A 21926-nucleotide genomic window follows, 5' to 3' on the forward strand; every position below is an offset into this window, starting at 1 on the left:
TTCTATAACACTGTGTAAGTGGGAAAAATGAGTGCATCCATGGCATGATAGGAACGGCATGTGTGAATTCTCCTTCATAAGTAGAAATAGGCTGAGCTCAGGGCCCACTAAGGGAAGAGACCTCCACAGGAGTCACTCTGCTTTAAGCATGGAAAAAACACCTGGCATTGAACAGGCCCAGTGGTGACTTAGCCATGCACTGGTAAGATTAGTACAGTCTGCTTCATCCTAGGGAAGGGAGGAAGGATGCCAGCATTTGGATGTAGAGTATCAGATGCGGAGTATCATATGCTGTTTCTAATTAGGGAACAGGATATATTTTCCTCTCCCTGCGTTTGCTGAACACAGACTCAAAATCTTTCCATTCTCTGCAGAAATCACCAAAGCCAGCTTCCCAGTTTTGTTCAATTCCATGAATATTTGAGAAGCAGGTGCTCTGCGGATGGCTCTGAAGTAGGTGCCGCTGAGGATTCAAAAGGAGGCAAGAGATGCACATCGAGATCCATCCTGGGTTTAGGAAATCTCCAAGAACACTATTTTCCACATCAATCCATTTAACCCTCACAGCATAAATATGTAAGGGATAATGGCAATGAAAATTTTCAAAATTGAGATGAATCAATTGAGAATTAGAGTCATTAGGTACTGTGAGTAAAGATGCAAATCATCATTTTGGAAGGACACAATAGGCTGGCTGTGTGGTCCAGGCCTTTGGCTTCTAATTGTGAGTGCCTTTCATGGCCACTCTGCTTTTTATCCACTCTAGTCAAGTCCCACTCTAATACTCTCTTGAGTGTCCATTGGCAGGAGCATCTCTCCATAAGTATTCATTAGTATCCCATCATGTGATAAACCTTATGGATTTCAATACAGGAAAAATATCAGTCCTGGCCTTAAGAAGTTTAGTCCTAGCATAGTAATAAAATGACTCCTAATGGCATATTTCTATAACCATTGATCAGATCATTGCTCAGCCTTCACCAGAGAAGCATACTGAAATAGATGGGCATTGACACAGAGACCCACAACTGGACAATACAGAGAGGGAGAGGCTTTGGAGCACTCGGTCCTAAATGGAATGTCTTCATCAAATCCCTTCCCCCAAGACCCCGAGATCTATGTAGAAGAGGAGGCAGGAAGACTGTAAGAGCCAGAGGTGGTGGATGACTCCAGAGAAACTGTCTTCCAGACACAACAGGACTGATGCACTTATGAACTCCCAGAGACTGTGAACCCATGCAGAAGAGCTGCACAGGTTCAAACAGGCTAAAAACCCAGCACTGAGAAAGGAAGCGGACACAAAGTCCACTCTAACCAAGGGTCTATTTGGAAGAGATACCTTGTGGGAAACGTAAAACCAGTTTCCTCCACTGTAGTGTCACTTGGCCTATCAACCGCACTTCAGGGTAGGCCCTATGCCCAGGAGTAGTCAGCAAGCACAAAAGAGACTTCATGGTTGGGGGGAGGCGTGTGTGTGTGTGTGTGTGTTTTGTTTGGTTATTATTTTTGTCCTATTGGTTTTGTCTTATTTTTAGTAGACTTTTCTTTTTTCAATTTTTTTATTGAGAGAGAGAGAGAGAGAGAGAGAGAGAGAGAGAGAGAGAGAGAGAGAGAGAGAGAGAAGTTAGGTGAGTAGGGGGAATCTGGGAGAAGTTGGGGGAAGTGAAAGAACATGACCAGAATATATTGTCTGAAAACAAAGGAAACAAAAATGAAGGAAGATAGTAAAATATACAAATAGACAGAAAAATGTGATTCTAAAAATATATTGTCTGAAAAAAATTAAGCAAAAAAATTTTTAAAGAGGTTTAGTTCTAGAATTCTGTTCCCTTTTAACAAAGCCTTCACCTGGGTGCTTCGTGAACTCTGACTAACGTAATTTCATTATCAACACCTTTTACTGTATGAAGTCCTACTCTACAGTGACAGGAGTGTAGAGCATGGATGACATCTTCAGTAATCTCAAACAGGTCTTCCAACAGCAGTTCTGACTCCAGCAAAGTAACTTAGGAAAGCTTCACGACCTTCTCCATTTATACACTTCAAGATGAAAAGCACCTCAGCTGGATAGACATCCAGATCAATTTTTTTGTTTTTCTTCTTAATAGCTTTTCCAGCCAGTCAACCATCGCCACACCAATTCCTTCACTGCTGAAGATGAGCAACTGCTGTATAGAAATTCATTCTTTTCCAACAGTGAGTCTAGAGTGAATGTTTACATACACACAGAACCTAAGTCTCTCCAAGATTACAGTTAGATAGACTGTAATATGCTAGATAGACAGCTGTGAGGAGATGAGCCTTGGAATGGTAGAGCAGAAGACAGCTCTATTGATCCAAAAGTTTTGATATTAAATTGTTCTAATTACATTGTAATCAAACACTATCTAGGTCTGGTTTATTTTCCACCCCTTATCACAGTGTCCTAATGATGAACAGCTCTAAACCTCAATGTGAATCAATTGATAGATGCAACAGCTTCATTTCCATCAAAAAATACAGTGATGTAAAGGAATCAGAATCATGTTGCCTGGAAATAAAACTTTAACACGCACGCGCGCACACACACACACACACACACACACACACATGGTTCACGACTTTCAATGCCCCCCATAAAGTTCACTTCATTTTTATTAATTATCCTTCGATTCTTAACTTTCTCCATAAATGATCACAGAGACCCTTCCAGGTCTTCCTCCCAAATGGTGATTTTCCACATCATTAGGTTCTTAACAGAGGCAGAAATCAATGGCTGTACGCACAGAGCCTCTGAACCATCAGGGCTAATCAGAGAGGTGGGGAAAGTAACTATGCACGAAGCAGTTCAACTGGCACTTCAGTGTCGAATCTGAACAGAAACTGATCGTGGCCTGTTTGGGGACAGGGGACTCTGAATGCAGGCTGTACAGTATCTGCACTTGCTTATGCGTCAACAGCAATGCCACCTGTCCACAGCTCATCATCCAGTGGAGGATGGCAAGAGCCACAGCACCTGCCCTGAGACAGACATTAGATCAAGCTTCGGAAATAATTCCCTGTTCAGCAACAGGAAAGAATCTACATCTCCAGACTTATAGTTGTTTAGGTACACCCTACCATGGGGGAGGAACGACTTACTGGTGCTCCTGGAGGTCCAGGTAGGCCTTGGTGACCTCTTGGTCCAGGGGCTCCCTGAAAAGACAAGTAAACAGACATCAGTCACCACTCTGCTCTCTATATGATCAAGACCACCACCACCCATGGCCTTTCATTGACAAGAACTTCCTCCCCAAGCTCCCAGAAGGCATCAAAGGCATGGGTGCAGACATTTGATTTCCAGCTGAAAGTCAACTGGACACACACCTGAAAGAATTCCTGAGCCCAACCCCATAGCTGTGGCCTTTCTTCTACTACAGCTTAAATCCCCATGGGAAAGACCCATTTTCCATACCTGCTCTCCCTTCAGGCCCTCTTTCTGCACCTGAGAGACAAACAGGAGTTAGCAAAAGTGTCAACACCTCCCTGAACAGTAATCAGGCACTCTCAGTTCCACCCCAGCTATCCACTCCACATGCCACAACATGGTGGCCTATGGTTCTTCTCAAATCTGATTCAATGTTTGGTGTTGAATGATCTTGTGATTAAAGGTTTTAACGGCACACATTAAGCGTACATAATAGTGGGGTTCACTATGGCCTTTTAGTGCACGTATACAGTATTTTGTGATTCCATTCCTCCCTCAGCAACCACTACTGCCTATAGACCCTTATCCAAGTTCTCTCATCACCAGATGAATTCTGCTTTATGCATAGAAGTCAGTACTCTTCCAGCAACCCAATTCCATGAGCTTATGAGTGCATGGGTCTCACCCTCTAACTCACCACAGAGCCTGGCACGCCAGGGGTTCCTGGAGGCCCCACATCTCCCTGCAGAGGGACAGACATTAGATCAAGTTATTGCTGCACACTCTTCTACTGCCCTTTCTCAGGTCCTGGCTTATCCCAAACACCAAAAGGATCTTCCCTGTCTTCCATCACACATATGACCACCATGCCTGGACTTCCCCCTACCTCAGAGTATTCTAGAAGCTTCTGCATCTGATTCTCATCTTACTCTCAAGCTCAGAGGCTACTGGAGGGCACAGGTCTTTTTCTTTTTCTCTTTGTGTCCATTCAGACCAGTGTCTCGCTGGTTGTTGTGTGAGATTTATCACATCTACATACTGTTTCATTGGACTACCATTCGAGGGATACCAGATGTAGCAGGCTGTGTTAGATACAGAAACCACAGGTATTTCTACCTCTGCAGTGGCCCTTGTGCTAAATTCATGGTTTGGCACATGGTCAGCACTTATCAAACATCTACCAAAGAAGTACTAAGAAAATGCTGTGCGGATTCCCATTCATCTTCATTGCCATTATAAAGTCATGTTCCATGTCTTCCGCTCCTTCATGTGTGGGTCACCTGGGCTATGTTGGCTCTGGTTCTATCAGGTCCTCCAGGGCATGAACGACACCATAGCTCCACATGAGACATGTCTGTTAACTGTGGTAATACAAAACTCTTGATTCCATGACTCCCATATCCAAAAGCTAAGGCCAGGACACTGCATTTTACCTAACACCTCTAACTGGAACACTTTTCTCTTACCTACAGCCCTGCTCAAGCAGTCCAAAGCATTACTGAATAAGTGAGTGAATGAATGAATGAGACGCTGAACAGGGATGAGAGCCTACTAAATATCAAGACGAAGTAGGAATAATTAGTGACCAGGCATGCTTGCCATTGTCTACTGCATTTACAGGTATGTTACACCGACAAAACACATCCCCTATCTGCTCTCCCTTCAGGATTTCCCCTCGAGTCTAAAACCAACACAGGTACTTCTTGCCTGCCCCCACCCAACTGTATTCTATCCCTGCCTGAAACATGAAGAAAAAAAAATCAGCATTTTTGTGTGTGTGTACATCACCAAGTGAACTTCTAAAAGATCAACTGCTCTTTGATCTGTTTTGCATGTACATGTGTGGATGTGTTTCTGTGTTTCCATCTGTGTGCATGAAGGTGCACACAGGCACCTGTGTGTGTTTGCCTCCATCACTCGCTACTGTATTTATTGAGGTAGGATCTCTAGCTGAACCCAGAGTTCATCAATATTTGGTTAGCATACTTGGCTGGTTTGTCCTGGGGACCCCCTATCTCGGACTCCCTATCGAGTGTTAGGAATACCAACAGAGAACCACACCAGCCTATTTTTTGTTTTAAATGGGGCTGCAGAGTTTTATCCACTCAAGTCATCTTTGCAGCCCCTCAACTGCTCTTTCCTATGCCAAAAGGCTACATAAATGCCACAGGAAACCTGCAACTTTATAAGCAAACTTAAAAAAATAAAATTTATAAAATCTGAAAGTACTTGAGTGACAGATTTCCTTACTGTGCATTCACCTTGGTCTCTCATTGTAATAACTGAGTTCTGCTTAACAGGTATCCTTATTTTCCCTGAGTTACCACTGCATGAAAACACACACACACACACACACACACACACACACACACACACACACACACACTCTTACATACCTGCACATGGCCACACTCTGCATACTAAAGCATTCTATTACCTTCCCAGGCACCTGCATAACAAGTACTCATGAATATACATGTCCCATGCACTCAGGCTCTAGTTCAAATAATTCCTCTGCCTTTCTTCTTTGGATAATCAACTTCTCCAAGCTGCTTCTATTCATTCTACACTTCCACAGGTTGTATTAATATTTTGGTAACATATAAATTGATCATAGCTCAACTTAGCATTTCCATTCCTGAGATGAAAGACCCATGACCAAAAGCAGCTTGAGGAGGAAAGGATTTATTCCACTTACTCTTCACATCACAGTCCATTATCAAAAGGAAATCAAAGCAGGAACTCAAGGCAGGAACCTGGAGTTAGGAACTGATGTAGAGACCATGGAGGAGTGCTTCTTACTGGCTCATTCATCATGGCTTCCTCGGCCTTTTTTCTTACAGTACTCAGGACCACCACCCCAGAGGTTGGTACCACCCATAGTGACCTGGGCCCTCATATCCATCATCAAATAAGAAAATGCACCATAGGTTTGTCCATAGGCCAATCTGGTGGTACATTTTCTCAACTGAGCTTCCCTCTTCATAAATGACCCTAGCTTGTGTCAGGTTGACATGAAACTACAGTACAGCACACAGCTATCCTGTAATTTTGTGAGGAGGCCCTACACACATTTGGACAGGCAAAATTATAAATGGCTGAAAAAATGAATCTCTAGGGCTCATCGTGACAAGACATAGCTTGTCATTAATATCACTAAACAAAAGCAAGTGCCAATAATAGTCATGAAATAAATCAATACATGTTTTAATCAGATGCAGATCATAATGAGATAAAAATCTCAGTATATTCAATTTTCATTGAGTAAATTAGTATCTTGGTATTCATCCATCACAATTTTGTAAACATAACCAATAGTTATTGGGCAATTTCTATCAGCTATTCTCCAAGGTCCTAATATAGATGAAGTCTTTCTCTGGGTTAATGTTTTTGCTATCTTTGAGATGAAGAAACTGAAGCATAGAAATGTAAGTTGTTCAAGGTCAAAATTTTAATACCTAATAGCTTCAAATCTTTTCTAGCGTCATATTTTTCAGCTACGGAATAATCAATTTTTGTACTGATTGATTTAGCTACTGGGGTAACTAACCTCCAGAATGACCCCCACATTTCAATATTTATGCACAGAGCAGCATGGTGTCCCATAAGTGCCCAATAGCAAGAATAAAAGGATGCCATATGACCTTCACATTGAGATTCTAAGAAGGGCTGTGGATTCTACGGGGTAATTTGTCACTTCCCTTTACTCAGGCCATGTACTCTAGAAAACAATATACACTACGAACAGCACTGTGAAGAAGCTATGTAGCCCAAAAGCACTGAGGACCTGGGTCCACCAATGACCACATAAATGACTATGGGAGAAGGTTCTACAGCCACAGGGGACTCTTGACATAACCACAACCCACTTCAAGAGAGACCCTGAGCTGGAACAACCCAGTCACATGTCTCTAGATTACCGCTCTGAAATGCCATGAGACCTTGAATGATTTTGCTGATAAGGTACTGGGGTCTGGGATAATTTGTTACATAGCCATAGATAACCAATATACTGGAGGTAATCTAGTACAATTTTTCAAAACAACACAACATAGATGCTCTCACATATATAACAATGCATCATTGGATGGTCATGTGGATAGATTTAAAAGTAGATTTAATGAAGCAGTAAGGATTGTAGGAGCCAAAGGGGTCAGGGATATCACAAGAACACGGCCCACAGAATCAAGAATCCAGGGCTCACAGAGACTTAAATCAGGGAGCCTGCATGAGTCTGAGCTAGGTCCTCTGCATACATGTGTGTGTAGCCTGGTGTTCTTGTGGGACTCCTAACAGTAGGAATGGGGGCTGTCTCTGACTTTTTTGCCTGTTTATGGGACCCTTTTTCCTCCTGCTGGGTTGCATGGTCCAGCCTTGATATGAGGCTATGTGCCTAGTCTTATGGTAACTTGCTATGTAATGTTTGGTTGATATCCCTGGGAGACCTGCCCTTTGCTGAAGGGAAACGGAAGAGGAGTGGGTCTGGAGGAGGGAGGAGGTTAGGGGGAGGGACTGGGAGGAGTGGAAGGAGGGGAAACTATGGTCCAGATATAATGTATGAGAGAAGAATAAATAAATAGACTTAATAAAATCTATCGTGGAATCCTGGGAAAGATAATACTTTTGGTCTCTGTCTCTTATCTGTAAAAAGAGGGACTTCAGAAGACTGTCCCTCTGGTTCCTATGGCTTTCTCAATGATTGTGAGACAGTAAAGGTCTATACAGTCCTGTTTTCACTCTCATAATGAGATGAGAGGCACCAGACCAGTTGAGCCCAGCTGATTTACAGTTATGCCAATGATGCTCCAAGTAATGTGATGATCTGTGAACCTGACCTTCCATTGTTGTGTTTGCCATAAGAAGCGGTAACTCAGCATTTTCCCAAATACGGGAAGATAAACTAAATCTTCAATGCAACAAAAATGCTCAGAATACAGACAACAGAGAGACACAAGCATGTGCAGGAGCACAGGCATGCTTACACACACACACACACACACACACACACACACACACACACACACACACAACAGGTTTATGCAACGAGCATCATTAGGTCTTACGGACATGAACAAGTAACTTATTTTAAGATTTTACATCCCCGCAGGCTGCAGGAGTGTATTAAAATCCTAACACTGGAATAACACAGCAACGCAAATCTCAGTTGTAAAATCACCCAGCAGGGGGACAAAGGTTAACTCAGTTAGAAATGATGTCCAGGTTGAGCAAGAGAGAAACAACATTCTCCAGCCCTGTTCCTCAGAGGCTACTTTCTATTGACTGACTCATTGATTGATTTGCAATGCACACTGCATACCCCATGGGCTTCTGCCCAGCATTCAAAGAAATCCCTTCCTGTACTTTAACTGTCTTAAGGGAACTGGACTATCCCAAGATGGCCACCATCTGCCTCCTGCTAGAGTTACACTGAAAAGTAGAGATGCAAGGTTGTTCTAATCCCATGGTGTCACTACACTGCATCCTGCCCACCCCCCAGCCTTTCCACCCACCTCTGTCTGGGCCTGTCTCATTTCTTTTAAGTTCCTCTAGAATTCAGTAAGAACAGCCTCCATGATCCTCCCATAGGAGTCTATCTCACCATCCTTCTGCTGTGAAACCAGACCCAACACCCACTCCCTTCACTTTTGCTTTGTTTTTTTTGTTTTTCCAGACATGGTTTCTCTGTGTAGTTTTGGGGGCCTGTCCTGGAACTCACTCTGTAGACCAGGCTGGCCTCAAACTCACAGAGATCCACCTGGCTGTGCCTCTGGAGTGTTGGGATTAAAGGCATGTTCCACTGTTGCCGGGACACTTTTGCTTTCTTTTTTTAAATCTATCCTCTTTGCTCTCATCTTCATGCTCAAGTCTCATCCTGGAAAGAATCCTACTTGCAGTCCTTTGGGTTGAGATGCTAAGTTTTAAGCACCACATTTATTAAGCTAAGCCCTTCCTGAGGGTACTCTAACACAGAGGACGAGTGTGAGGGGATATGGCTGCTAGCATGATTATTAGAAGCCCGTTTCCAGGGACAACAGAAAACATTTGTAAGATCTTAGGAAGACAGAAATGCAGGAAGCATAGGAAGTACAAAAGAGTTTTTAAGATTATTTTTTAACGTATTCACAGCATCCCTTAGCTCAAGCAGCATTTTAAGTAGTAAAAGATTTTAATATATCTAGAGATCGTGTAATGGTTTTAGTTGGGATTTATTTTTAATGGGTATTTATTCTTAAGGCAGGAAAATAATTCAAATGCAACAGGCAGAACTGACTTGGGAGTTTCTGAGGCCCAGTGAGCCTCCTCTGTGTGCACCCTCTTCCCAAAGCTCAGTGTGCCCCTCCCCCAGTTCTGGCTTGCTTACCTTCTCTCCCTGGGGTCCTGCCACACCAGGAGGTCCTGGTCTTCCCTGAAGGAAAGAAAGCAAAGGTGGATTATGGCTGGGCCTTGGGGAAGCACAGAGATGAGTGGAGAAGGGGATGTTCAGGAGAATGCAGCTTGAATGGGGAGGGGGTAGGGTATTGGTGGGGTGATGGGTGGAGGGTGGGGGGGGTGGTAATCCTTAGGAGCCCAGTTTCCCCAATTCCAGACTTCCAGGCTTCTTTCCCTGCTGGGAAGTTCTTCCTCTGGAAATCTTATTCCTGCATCACTGTGTTGCCATTTTTGGAATCATGCTGGTATTGCAACTGGACACCATAGTCTGAGAAATCAGTACAAGGCCACCTTTTGCCTAAAGACGAGAGTGCCAGAGAGAGAGGACCTCACAAAAGGTAAAAGCACAAACCACCCAGATCTGCCTTGGGCCAGAGAGCAGAGTCTGATGGAGCCCCTTGGAAATGCTTAGAGGTCTTGGGCCTGGATGGTCTTGAAATCAGAAAAGGGCAAGAGTCTGCTGAGACTCAGGCCAAGATTAGGAAACTGCCATGGGAAACTAAGACCCAGAGAGGTAGCCTATGAGATGCCAAAGGCATAGGGCTACTGTTCTTCAGGTCCTCGCAGTGCGTCCTTCTGACAAAAGCCAGCAGGAAAGAGTGAGCATGAATACCTGCTACAAGGGAGCAGAGGAGAGATCAGGACCTGCCCCTTATGCTTGTGTGTTATGCTCCTTGGGAAATGAAGGGACTTGCAGGAGAGCTGGACAAGCCACAGCCACCCAGCGGGAGTGGAATGCAAGGGGAAATTATTGTAATCCATGGGAATGAGGCCCTCTCTGCCCAACACTCTCACTTCCTCCTGTACTCAGTGGAAGTCCAACTAAGCCACCAGTCTCCAGTTTCCAGTTTCTCCTTCCAGAGCCTACGCCACAGATGCACTTTCTCATGAATGATTCTTATGTGTCTATGGTGGCACAGTCCACATTTCTTCATGGATTTCACCATTCCATCTACTTTATCCATATCAATACATCCTACTGTGCACAGCCCCATCTCCTTCATCTGCACCAATACATCCCGCTGCACTCAACTCATTCTTCTTGTTGAGCATTTGGGCTGCTTCTAATTGTTCCTGTAGAGATGTGCTGCAGGCACTACCCCTGTATGCTCACCCCTCTGAGCATGCGCATTACCTGTGGGCTTTACACTATGACAATATAGCCTATTACCCAAGGTATAATGGATAAAGCAATGTGTTTGCTGGAACCCCTGTAATGTTGGGGCTTGCAGAATCAATACAGTTGAGGTCTGGGCCTTGCCCTACCCCCCACTGAGCAGGAAAGAAGCTGAGGTTGGTGCCAAGGTGCACTGGATCCTGAGGCAAAGAACATGGCCTGTCAGCCCCAGCACCCACCTACCTGCTCTCCTGTCTCTCCAGGCTTCCCAGGGAATCCATCCAGGCCTCGCTCCCCCTGGTAAAGAAGGAAAATGAAGAAATGAAGAATGAATGAATAGCTACAAGCAAACAGCTGGCTAGACACCCTATGGTCACTGTCACAGAAAGGAAGGGCAGCCTAGACCTAAGTATCCAAACATGCCCAATTATCCTCTTCATCACACTCTTCCACACACAGACCTAAGCACATCACACAGGACAGCTCTCATAGAAGTTATTGGGGTCAAAGAGCAGAGATGAAACACTAGAGAAACTATAGATCTCTGTTTCCCTGTGTGGCCCAGGGGTATCACAGTCTCCTCATCACATGAATCTTTATGTGAGTAAAAGAAATAGATATGTGGTATTTGTAACATAGTAAAATGGCAGGTACACTGTGTGTATTATCCACTCATCCAGCAAATATGAACACCCACAAGGCTCCCTGCCCTTGGAATGGACCTAAGAACTAACCACTAGCTAAGAACATGCTAGCATCCACCCCATCTATCTAATACCCATCCCATCTGCTCACATTCGTGCACAGTTGGTTTGAATCTTCTATTCAATGTAGTACCTTGGACAAGCATCCTTTCTGTACTTCCTGGGAATAATAATGCCTCCCTCAAGACACCAGTGAATCAGTGAGATGTATCAGCCTTCTCTCTGAGGCATGCTAGCTTGCTTTAGCTGAAGTCAATGGAAACCAGTGTGCTCCCTATGAGTGAGCTGATGTTTAGTGTCCTGAGCCGGAGTCCTCATCCAGAAGGGCTGCAGTGGCTCAGGTGAGGGAGAAAGGCAGACAGTCCACTGGGGTCACTCTTGCTAATATTAGGATATTCTTGGGGTGCCTCAGCTGGCATGGCCTCTTTCTTTCTCATGGCTCAGCTCCAATTCACTTCCTTGATATCTTGAGCTAATTCGATGCCCTATTCTGCTCCAGGGTGGGCTCATTTTTCTCTGCTTCATCTCCCCTAATTCAATTTGCATTTATTATGCTATCTACAGGAAGACATAAGGCCTGGCCATCCTCTACACTATTGTGTCTCCTAGGCCCAGCCTAGAACCTCATGGTATAGCTCTAGGTAACATTGAATGAGTTGTAGAAACACATGAAAGTTATTCTGGACTCCTGTTTCCCTGGGACTCAATTTTCTGAATTGTTCTTTGTTTCTTTCACTTTTTGTTTCATTTTCTTTTGTTTTGTTTTGGTGCCTCCTTCCAGAAGCTGGTTTTGGACATGTGAGTGAAGAGTCGTGTCTGTCACTGACTTGTCTGAGGAGCTCAACTCTGTTGGCTCCAGCCTACCTACCTCTGTGAATGCAGGGCAGGTGGGGCTTCCTCTAGGAGAAGGCTGCCCTGCTCCTATTCCCTCTGAGAACCTCTGGCTAACTGAGGAATGCTCCTCTCTGGGGGTGGGGGTGGGGCAAGCACTGATGCTTCTCCTACCCATGTGAAGTAGGAGATATGGCAGAGCTGGCCAAGAGCTTCCCAAGTGCTACATCCCAGTTAATCACGCACAGCTATCCTAGCACCCTCCTCCTGGAACCTATTGGCTTGAACTTATTCCAGCAGCTAGCTCTCTTACCATGCAAGTTGTAATTTCCTTTCATCTGCACCTATGCAAATGTAACCACCATGGGTGTTTTCTATTTTCTAGAAATGATTTAGTATATCTTGAACACTGATTTCTACTTTACAGTACTATATGGTAATTCTTTCGGAAAGCCTTCTAATCACAGGAGGTTTGGGCCATGGAGAAAAGTGATGTCTGCATATTCTCTCTCTGCCCAAGGGTTCTGCACCTTTTATTATGCATTACCTCCTTCCTATCCCCTGTGATGTTGCCCAGCTTGAGCACAGGTGAATGAGAAAACCAAGGCTCAGAGTTAAGAAGCTATATGATCAAACTGATTGTGTATATGCAAGTGAAAACAATCCTCGGGCATCTTGACCCAAAATCCTCAGCCTATTTCCACTAATCCCAAGGCCTGGGAAGGGTCTTCAGCGCAACATGCCAGGCTCCCTTTGGCTGCCTAGGCTCAGTGAGTTATAAGTCTTAGTGTCTATGGTGCCTCACTCCTCTTCTCTAGCTAGGGTTATGCCTGTATCCAAAGCCACTGAGATGGAAACATCAAAAATAGCAGAAACTCCTGATTTCCCGTGCAGAATGCTCTCCCTGCTAAATGTCACCTGGTACTTGGGCCCTCCCCAGAGTTCAGAGCAAAGGTGGGCCTGATAGCCAGACACAAATCTATAAGTTCTGACTCAAAGCAGAAGGCTCTGCCTATGCCCTGGTCCTCCATTTATGTCTTCACATCCAAAGCCCAAATTGAGTCAAGTCCAGAGCCCAGAGTTCTCCCAGATGTAGTTCAAACAGGGACAGATCAAAGATGAGGCAGACCTGGCTGGACACCTGGACCTTGTCAGCTCAGTCGTCTGCATCATGTCTCAACAGCAGATGCACCAGGCAGCAAGCAGGGATGCAAACAGAGAAGCAGGGATGAGAGCACAGATGAGGGGAGCAGGGAGAGGGCTGACAGATGGGAGATAAGAGAGCCAGGCAGTGAGGCAGAGAGCAGGTGAAAGACAAGAAAGAAATGGGGAGATACAGAGGCAGCAGGCACTGGTAAGAGAGCTCAGAAGGGAGTCACAGAGAGAAAGAGACAGAGGAAGAATCCAGGATAAATACAGGAAAGAGAAGATGGGAGGGGAGGAGAGGGGAAGGCAGGGAGGAAAGGAGGAGGATGGGAGGGAGTGGGGGGTGGGGGACAAGAAAGACAGACAGACCAGACATGTTTGGTAAAAGTAAGGTACAAAAATAAGACACTAAAAACAGTAGCCTTCGGGCTGGAGAGTTAACTCAGCAGTTAAGAGCACTAGCTACTCTTGCAAAGGACCCAAGCTTGCTTCCCAGGAGCTACATGGCCCCTCACAACTGCTTGTAACTCTAGTTCCAAGGAATTTGAACCCTTTTCTCGATTCTAAGGGAGCTGGACATGTACATGGTACACTACATACCTACAAGTAGGCACTCCTAAGATAAAAATAAATCTTTTAAAATATCCCTAGCCTTCCCACAGCAAAGACAAAGAGGAATTATGGGACATAGACCAGCATATTTTATGTGGCTCTATGACATGAATTAGGTACCTATGAGAAAATCTGTAGGATTGTGTCAGCATCTAGGCTGTGGATACCCCAGGAAGGGGAGATTGGAAACTAAGTTTCACTACATTCCAAGTGGACTAAAAGAAAACTAAATTACTTCATGAAAACATCTCATGCAGGACTGAAGAAACACATGCTGTAGGAAGAGAGAATGGGGTGCAGTCTGCTAGGGTGTCAAACCCCACCTGAGGGAAGGGGGCAAGTTCCAGCTCTAAGAAGACTTGGATCTTGTCCAAATCTTAAGACACTGAAGCATGGGCTGGGAAAGAGGGCTCTGAGAGGGAGGGGGTGAGATTTGCAGCCCTTGGCTTCCAGAGGAACGCTGAACATACCCAGCATTACACAGATCAAAGGAGCAAATGAGAACTAAGAAATTATATACAGCTCCATGTAAGATATGAGTCCCTGGTACCACTAGGACTTTTCAGCACCAAGCTTCTGCCCATTGGTGCATTTTGTTTTCATGGCATAAAATGAGCTAGCACATGCCCGCCTGCCACACACATATGTACACATACATGTGTGTGCATACACACACACACACACACACACACACACACACACACACACACTAGTGAAAAGGCCCCAGCATTCTCTCTCTCTCTCTACAGCATTCTCTCTGTGTCCTAGTAGCTCAAGGTATCTGGTATACCTTTCCCTCCAGAGATGAGCTGTTCCATTTGTAGGTCCAGCTGCCAGAGCTGTCCTAGCAGCTCAAGGTGTCACCTGACTCCCCAAACAGTCAGGACACTTTTCCCCTGGAGTTGCAACACTCACCTACAGAAGTGGTATTAATCAGCCAGTATGTACTTTAAATACCTTTTCTCCTGGGGCTCCCCTTTGACCTCGTTCTCCTTGGAGACCCTGGGGAGAGAAAAAGCAATGACATCTCACAATGTGGCCTCCCTGTGCTCACTCACTCTCTGGAGGCCTCAGGCAAAACTTCATTGCACACAGGTCCATGGCATGGTGGAGAAGATCCTGTCTCACTGTGTCATCCAACTACAATCACCAGGAAGCCTCAATTCCCCCCTCAATCTCGACCTTGAACCCAGTCACTTCCAGGTGTGCTCCTGGGATTGTCTCCCTGGCCCAGGCTATAGGTCCTCAAAGCTACATACAGGAACACATCTCAGCTCCCCTGATCAAGGGAAGACCCCTGCATCAGCCCCACAGCCACCTGGAGACTACTGTTCTGTTATCATCACCAATGCCAGGTAGGAGCTCCAACATGGACTCAGAAGCTCTAGTCCCCTTTATCAGCCTCTGCTCTACCTACCCCAGAGAAAAAGCAGAGACCTGTGTCTACCTACCCTCCTCTAAAGCAGTACCTAGACCCTGTGCTATGAACCCGCACTCCCCTGTGGTCCCTCCCTCTCCTCTTCTTTCGTGGAGGAGATCCTCATAGTATGCAGAAAAAGTGTGAAGCATAGAAGATACTTCCCAGACTGATACTGACCCCAGGGATAACATATAACATCTTTGATCTACAGAAGAGCATAAGGACCAAAGTCTTGAGATGCTCATTTAAGGAAAAGGGATCTGCAGGACCACCCTGTTCCAAAGGGTGAGAGGACACAATAGCATCCTAGTTGCATCTAACTACTGTGGCCATGCATACTGACACCAGAGGGTCTTGAATATCCACAAGCCAATGCAGCTGTTGTGTTTAATAATATTTATACAGTTTCTTTAATTTGAAGATAATCTCAAATTCCTTTTACTGAGACTCAAAAATAATGGTTTAATGACCAAGAAGAAGCCATTGTGCTCATTATATGCCATAACTGAATGTTGTTCATCTCTTTAAACAAAGGACACTCTGATCCCGGTCCAGCATCTAGCCCTAGTGTGGGAGCTGGGGATTCTATAGACTCTACCTTCCTTCCAGGAGGAGATGACTGCATGTGAATAAAAATGGCTTCCACAAGTGTCACACACTCCAAGGCTCTGCCCTGCTTCATTAAGGAAAGGGACCCCAGGAATGTACATTTAAACTTGTTACTCTGGTGACTCATGAGTTTCACAGTATTTAAGAATTTCTACTCTAAGAGAAACTAAGTTTTCCTTAACATCCAACCAGCAAGTGATAATGGTATAGACTGAGGAGAAAGGCAGGCTGGAGAGGTAGCTCATGACACCTGCAGAGAGGAACAGAGCCAGCTCCCAGACAAGTGTCTTTACTTACTGGAGTTCCAACTTGCCCTGCAGGTCCTGGCAGTCCAGGAGGTCCCTGAGGCCCCTGCAGAAGAGAGTCCACAAGGAAAGATGGGATGAAAGAAAAGACAAACACTTCTCAGCCAATGTTCTTTTTAGAAGGACGCACTGCTTCTTATGTTAGTGTGTGACCCACACTGCCTGTACAGGGTGTCTCCAGTAGATACTCCTTGACCTCTGCCTCATCATCCTTGGCTGTTCCTCCCACCTGATGCCTGGTGAAGCCCCAATCACAGGAAGGCACGCTAAACTTCAAGGAAAAGCTAATAACATGGACTTTGAGTCATTAGGAGCCCACAGGTAACAGTCTCTCTTCCACTTGCCCCAAGTCCCCCAGCCTTCTCATGGTCTGACCCAGACAGGTCTGTAGCTCCTGAACCTGTGAAGCTGACGGCTGTGGCTGAAGTTTTCAAGTAGCCATACGGTTTGTGCAGCCTGGACAAGTCCTGTCAAAGGGTCTACCAGACTTCTGAGCACAGCCTAGGTTAAGCAGAAACTTCTACAGTCTGAGGACAACACATTTGTACATATCTATGAGAAATCTACTAGAATAAAAATAAATGGGCATTTCTTCTGTCAAAGCTATTCCAACTTTTATAAGCTACTCTACAGAAACAAAAATGTGGTACATGCCCCCCCCCACACCTACATGCTTTAGTGCTTCACTGATTTTAGTTGAAAACAAAGGAAAATAAGAAAGGATGCCCAAGGCCATGAGTATGTAAAAACTATGTACATTAATGGCATCCAAATCACTGGCTACCAGGCACCAATTGAAGAGGACAAGCAAGCTTCATCTGGATTGGTGTGGAATAATCCCTCAAGTCTCTACTGCTATAGAGCATAATAAATTTTTCAACTGTATGATGCATTTTTGTAAGAATTCAGGAGGAATTATACTTGTGTAGACAGATACCCAACTGTATGAAGTTACATGAAAAAGAAGCAGAAACCCACCCAAGCATCTCATGAATATCTAAAGCAACTGGTTTGCACCCCTGAGAACTGTCTGTACCCTGAAAACATAAGCAGCTCTCAGCAATACTTACCCGCATGCCCACCTCTCCAGGCAGCCCTGGCTCTCCCAGCTCTCCTGGTTCCCCCTGTACAAAATCATCACATGGTCACAGTCAGCACAATGATGCAGGCAAGCCCAGGCATCCCAAAGTGGCTGCAAGATGCCTGGGGTGTCCATTCCCCATAGCCCAGAACTCATCAGAAATAAGGTATCCGCCAGTGATGAAGAGCTCAAATGGTAAAATCAGAACTTACTCTCATGCCTTTATTGCCGTCTCTTCCAGGTGGTCCAGGTGGGCCCATGGATCCCTAAAAGGAGAGAAAGAGAACACCAAATGGTACAGGAAAAAGACAGCAAAGGGGTAGTGAGAAAGCATCAAGCAGGAGGAGGAGGCTGGACCAAGAAAACCATGAGTGTCCCTGTAGCCTCAAATATGCTCTGTTTACCACAGTTCTCCATGCCATCTTTGCCTATAGAACCTTTTCACGGGCATATGAAGAGACATACCAGAGCACAGAGGGAGGTGGGCAACAGCCCCTGGGAACCTGGAGAAGAAACCTGAGTCACATACAGAATACACAAAGGTGTTTGCTGGTGAATGGTGGCGATGCCTAGGCCACTGTGGCCGCCTTCTCTTTCACTATGGGCTCAGAAGAGTTTGAGGGTCAGTCACACGTGTGGAACGAAAAGAGGAAGCTAAGGCAGTATTTGATCAGTAACTCTTATATCTACCCAAGATTTGGGGAAGGAAGAGAGATTTTATTGATTTCCTGGTAAGGCACATGTCTAACTGGGGAAGTTCCCCAAGAGGAAGGATTGCTCTAAGTGAACAATATTTCTGTGGTCAGTCATTTGCTAGCACACAGGGGCCTCTATGGAGTCCTTTTGGGTCAGACTGTCATAATCATCTTTCCTGGGGAAGTGCCACCATGGTAAGGTCTCCTTGGTTTCCATTTACCCATCAGCAAACTGGGGAGAAAACACCTTGTTTGGCTCTCCAGGGATAGGAAGGGCTCATCACTTCAGGTAGAGGTAAGTCCTGAAGAGACTGAGAATTGACTGAATGCAAATACTTACTGGCATAATTTGGTCTGTCAGGGAAGAGTCAACAGTGATAATAGAGCCATAACAATTATTTTTTGAGCCATAACAATTATGATTAAAGAAACAGCGAAGATACTACAACCCTGGCTTCATCGTTATGGCATGTTTACCATGAGCCTAGAACTAGGTGCTCTGCAGTCATCTCTAAATGCAACTCATCCCCACAATCAACATTTATCCACATTTCACTTAGCTCAGATGTGGGAGGCCATCTGGGAGACCAGCTCCCACATTTTACTCCAGAGTACTCTTGAGGAGTGAGGGATAAGAAATTTAGATAGAAGGATAGAGGGGAGAGAAACAGACAGAAACACAGGACAGCCTCGGGAGGGCCTGGATCCTTATCCACTGGCCCCTCCTGTCTCTTCTAAATGGCTATTTGTAGGAATGCCAAGGGGTGGAGCAAAGACCTCCCTCTAGCTTAGGCAAGTGCAGACCCTTCCAATCACCTAGTAACCATGCACATGGCCAACCAATCCTCTAGTCAGCTCTGCTGGGTAAAGCAAGCTCAGATCTCACTAGGAAACCTTTGTGGGCCTCCACACTCATAAAATGAAAGCACAGGAAGGTGAACTGCTTTGCCTAAAGCCACAATGTTTACTGTAGAAAGCTTGACTGGGGGCCCCAGAGAATGCCTTTTCACCTCTGCCACAGCTTCTGGATACACATCAGTCCTGTGATGCTTTATAATCCTATAGAGAGAGACCAAATGCTGTCATCATGGAGCATAGAGTGGTCTCTCAGGACCACTCAGGAGCCCACATGGCAAGATTAGACAAGTTGGAGGAGTTAATGCCTGAGTATGCCATCATAGCTCCCCTCTCCAGGGACCATGCCCTCCTCCTTCAGCCTCAGCAAATCCAACTGCACTAGAAATTATTGTAGTTTCTTTATATCATGGGAGCTAGAACATCAGCACAGGGCCAAGATTCCAAAAGAGTGGTCAAGTACAGGGAAAGATCAAACCCCATATGCTCCACCTGTCTCCAAAGCCCATGTTCCAGATCCCTTTTTTCACTGCTCATCCATTGGAAGTATTCCAGCCTCCTTAACTCTATATCCTTCTATCCTAAAAAGTTAAGTCCAAGCTTTTCCAAAAGAAAAACATCTCAAAAGAATAATTACTTCCTCTGAGGAATTTCCCCCTAGAGTGCGTCACTCAGAATGAGGTCTATCTGGGTACTTGGTGCAGAGTTCTCCGGACACACCGGTGACCCGCTTGAAATAGGATGTTCTTTGGAAGGCCAGTCTGTCTTCTGGCTCCTATAGGTTTGGCTATCCTGCAGCTGGAAGCAGGGAAGAGGTGTCAGATGGGCTTCTGCCTTGAGAATAAAAGTAAGGACAGCGGGGCAGAATTAGTCCAAGGGGCGTCTAATAAAGGGGGTCAGGGGTGTGACCGGTGACAATGTCAAAGAGAACTCTGGGGAGTTCCGGAACTTTGCCGGTCCTCACAGTTGTCTCTTTTCTAGCTTGTCGCTCTCTTGCAGGGACACCAAGAGGAGGCCTTTGCAGTCTGGGCCCTACATTATCTGGGAACTCTGAGACGAGGAAACAAGAGGACATGGCACCAGTTCCTGACATGGCCCAAGGGCTCTGCAGATGTTCCCTGGGCACCAATCCTTTCTAGATCCCGTTGGCTTTGAAGGGAAGGTTATGATGGACCCCTGTTCCAAAATGAGGCTTGGCCATATGGCCCACCTGAGCACAGTGACCAGCCCAGTGTAGCGGAAAGAGAATGGTCTCAAGAACTGGCACACGGCAGCTTTAGGCTCCCCCACATCCCTTAGTCTTGACGGCCTAAGGCAGGCTAGTGACAAGCTCTGATGTATCGTTGGGCAATTGACACCTAGCATGAGAAGCTGGACTGTCCAAGGCCATGGACAGCTTAGTTTTAGATGACTGCCTAACAGAACTGACCCCATAATGATTTGATACAAACATGAGCTACCCCTTTGCATAATAAATACTGAAGGATGATTTTCTAAGTCAGACAATGTAACAACTCCCCCCACTCTATTCTACTCTACCTCTGTCTCAATCTCTCTTATATAAATGTGTACATTATAAATTTTAATTTTTTTCAAATTAAAATACATAATTTTTCCTTTTCCCTTTCCTCTCTCCAACCTGTCCCATGTACACCACGTCACTCACCTTGCTCTCTCTCTCAAATTTATGGCCTCTGTTTCTTTGTTACATAAATGGGTATGTATGCATTCGTGTATGTGTGTGTGTGTGTGTGTGTGTGTGTATTCCTAAAACCTGCCCAATACACACACACACACACACACACACACACACACACACACACACACACACACGATTTCAGGGCTGATCAATTGGGATGCTCTTCTCTGAGGACAACACTTTCTCCCACTCTCAGAATTCCTTAGTGGCCTATCGTTCTCTGCTCAGGGTTGGGGCCCTGTAAGATTTCTCCCTTCCATGTTAGCATGTCTACTAGGTTTATCCTTGTTTAGGCCTTGCTCAGGCAGCCAATATGGTCAGACTTCATGGGTGCAGCTTCTCTGACATTTCTAGGAGATGCAGTCTCACAGCAAACATATAGGGAGCACTAACTGCATATGGGTAGCACTAACTGGACTCAGTGGGTTAAAATGAATGAATGAATGAATGGATGGATGGATGGATGGATGGATGGGTGGATGGATGAATGAATGTGGGAGAAGATGTAATAGGGTTCTGGGAGAAGTGGATATGAACTACATATACTATATGCATATACAAAATTTTCAAAGAGTAAATTAAAATTTGCCCCATCCCAGGTCTTTGGTTGTAGCATGAGTAACGAACTAAAATATGTTTCCTCCTGTGCCTTGACTTCATCCACTGCAGAAGGCATGATACAGGGAGGAAATCTGTTTCTGGTCCAAGAGTGGCCAGGAAATGCTTTCAAGACAGGGAACTTCAAACCAAGCAAGGTGCTGCTGTCATTTCATTTATGAAAGGGAACTCATTGCTTGGTCTGTTAGAAAAACTGCAAATCGATAATGCACATGCACCCATTGCAAGAAAACAATGAAGGCTGCTGGGAGGGGTATCTTCCCAATTCCATGCCTGAAATTCTGACTCAAATTTTTAGTTTTGATTCCAAGTCCAGACTTGGACTCCTCTGCCCCATGTGACTGTCTCCAGGATTCCATTGGGAGACCCACAGAAGACAACATCTAGCAGGACATTACTCATATACCTACACCCACTTGTCAGTATCCAGAGCCTTGGGGAATTTTCAGTACTTCATTGACCAGATGTAATTACTAAACAGCAGATGTCTCTTGCTCTCTTGGAGAGCTGACTGCCATGGCTCATTTCTAAGTGTCCTCAGCTGGAGGAACTGTGTCAATATGATACTTCATCTATTTGGCATCAAGGATGCCAAGCAGACCCTCCAAGAAAAGTATCAGGAACTTTCTAGACAATGGC

The 21926-nt window shown here is 45.2% G+C and overlaps 1 protein-coding gene across 3 annotated transcripts in view; it reads right to left on the reverse strand.

Annotated features, from left to right (window-relative positions):
- Nucleotides 1–21926, reverse strand: part of Col22a1 (collagen type XXII alpha 1 chain) — a 255332-nt gene that overhangs the window by 151998 nt on the left and 81408 nt on the right. For all 3 annotated transcript variants that reach the window (XR_008220523.1, XM_052747950.1, XM_052747949.1), the window contains exons 13-21: nucleotides 17633–17686; nucleotides 17410–17463; nucleotides 16332–16385; nucleotides 14963–15007; nucleotides 10956–11009; nucleotides 9528–9572; nucleotides 3864–3908; nucleotides 3434–3463; nucleotides 3121–3174 (exon numbers count right to left, since the gene is read on the reverse strand). Coding sequence is in view for 2 of the 3 variants with exons in the window: in XM_052747950.1 (XP_052603910.1) it covers nucleotides 3121–3174; nucleotides 3434–3463; nucleotides 3864–3908; nucleotides 9528–9572; nucleotides 10956–11009; nucleotides 14963–15007; nucleotides 16332–16385; nucleotides 17410–17463; nucleotides 17633–17686 (435 nt within the window). In the remaining variant the exon portion in view is untranslated. The remainder of the gene's footprint in view (nucleotides 1–3120; nucleotides 3175–3433; nucleotides 3464–3863; nucleotides 3909–9527; nucleotides 9573–10955; nucleotides 11010–14962; nucleotides 15008–16331; nucleotides 16386–17409; nucleotides 17464–17632; nucleotides 17687–21926) is intronic.

The sequence above is a fragment of the Peromyscus californicus genome, unplaced genomic scaffold, assembly GCF_007827085.1.
Source record: "Peromyscus californicus insignis strain IS unplaced genomic scaffold, ASM782708v3 Scaffold_20__1_contigs__length_68692818, whole genome shotgun sequence".
In the NCBI taxonomy this organism is placed as follows: Eukaryota; Metazoa; Chordata; class Mammalia; order Rodentia; family Cricetidae; genus Peromyscus; species Peromyscus californicus.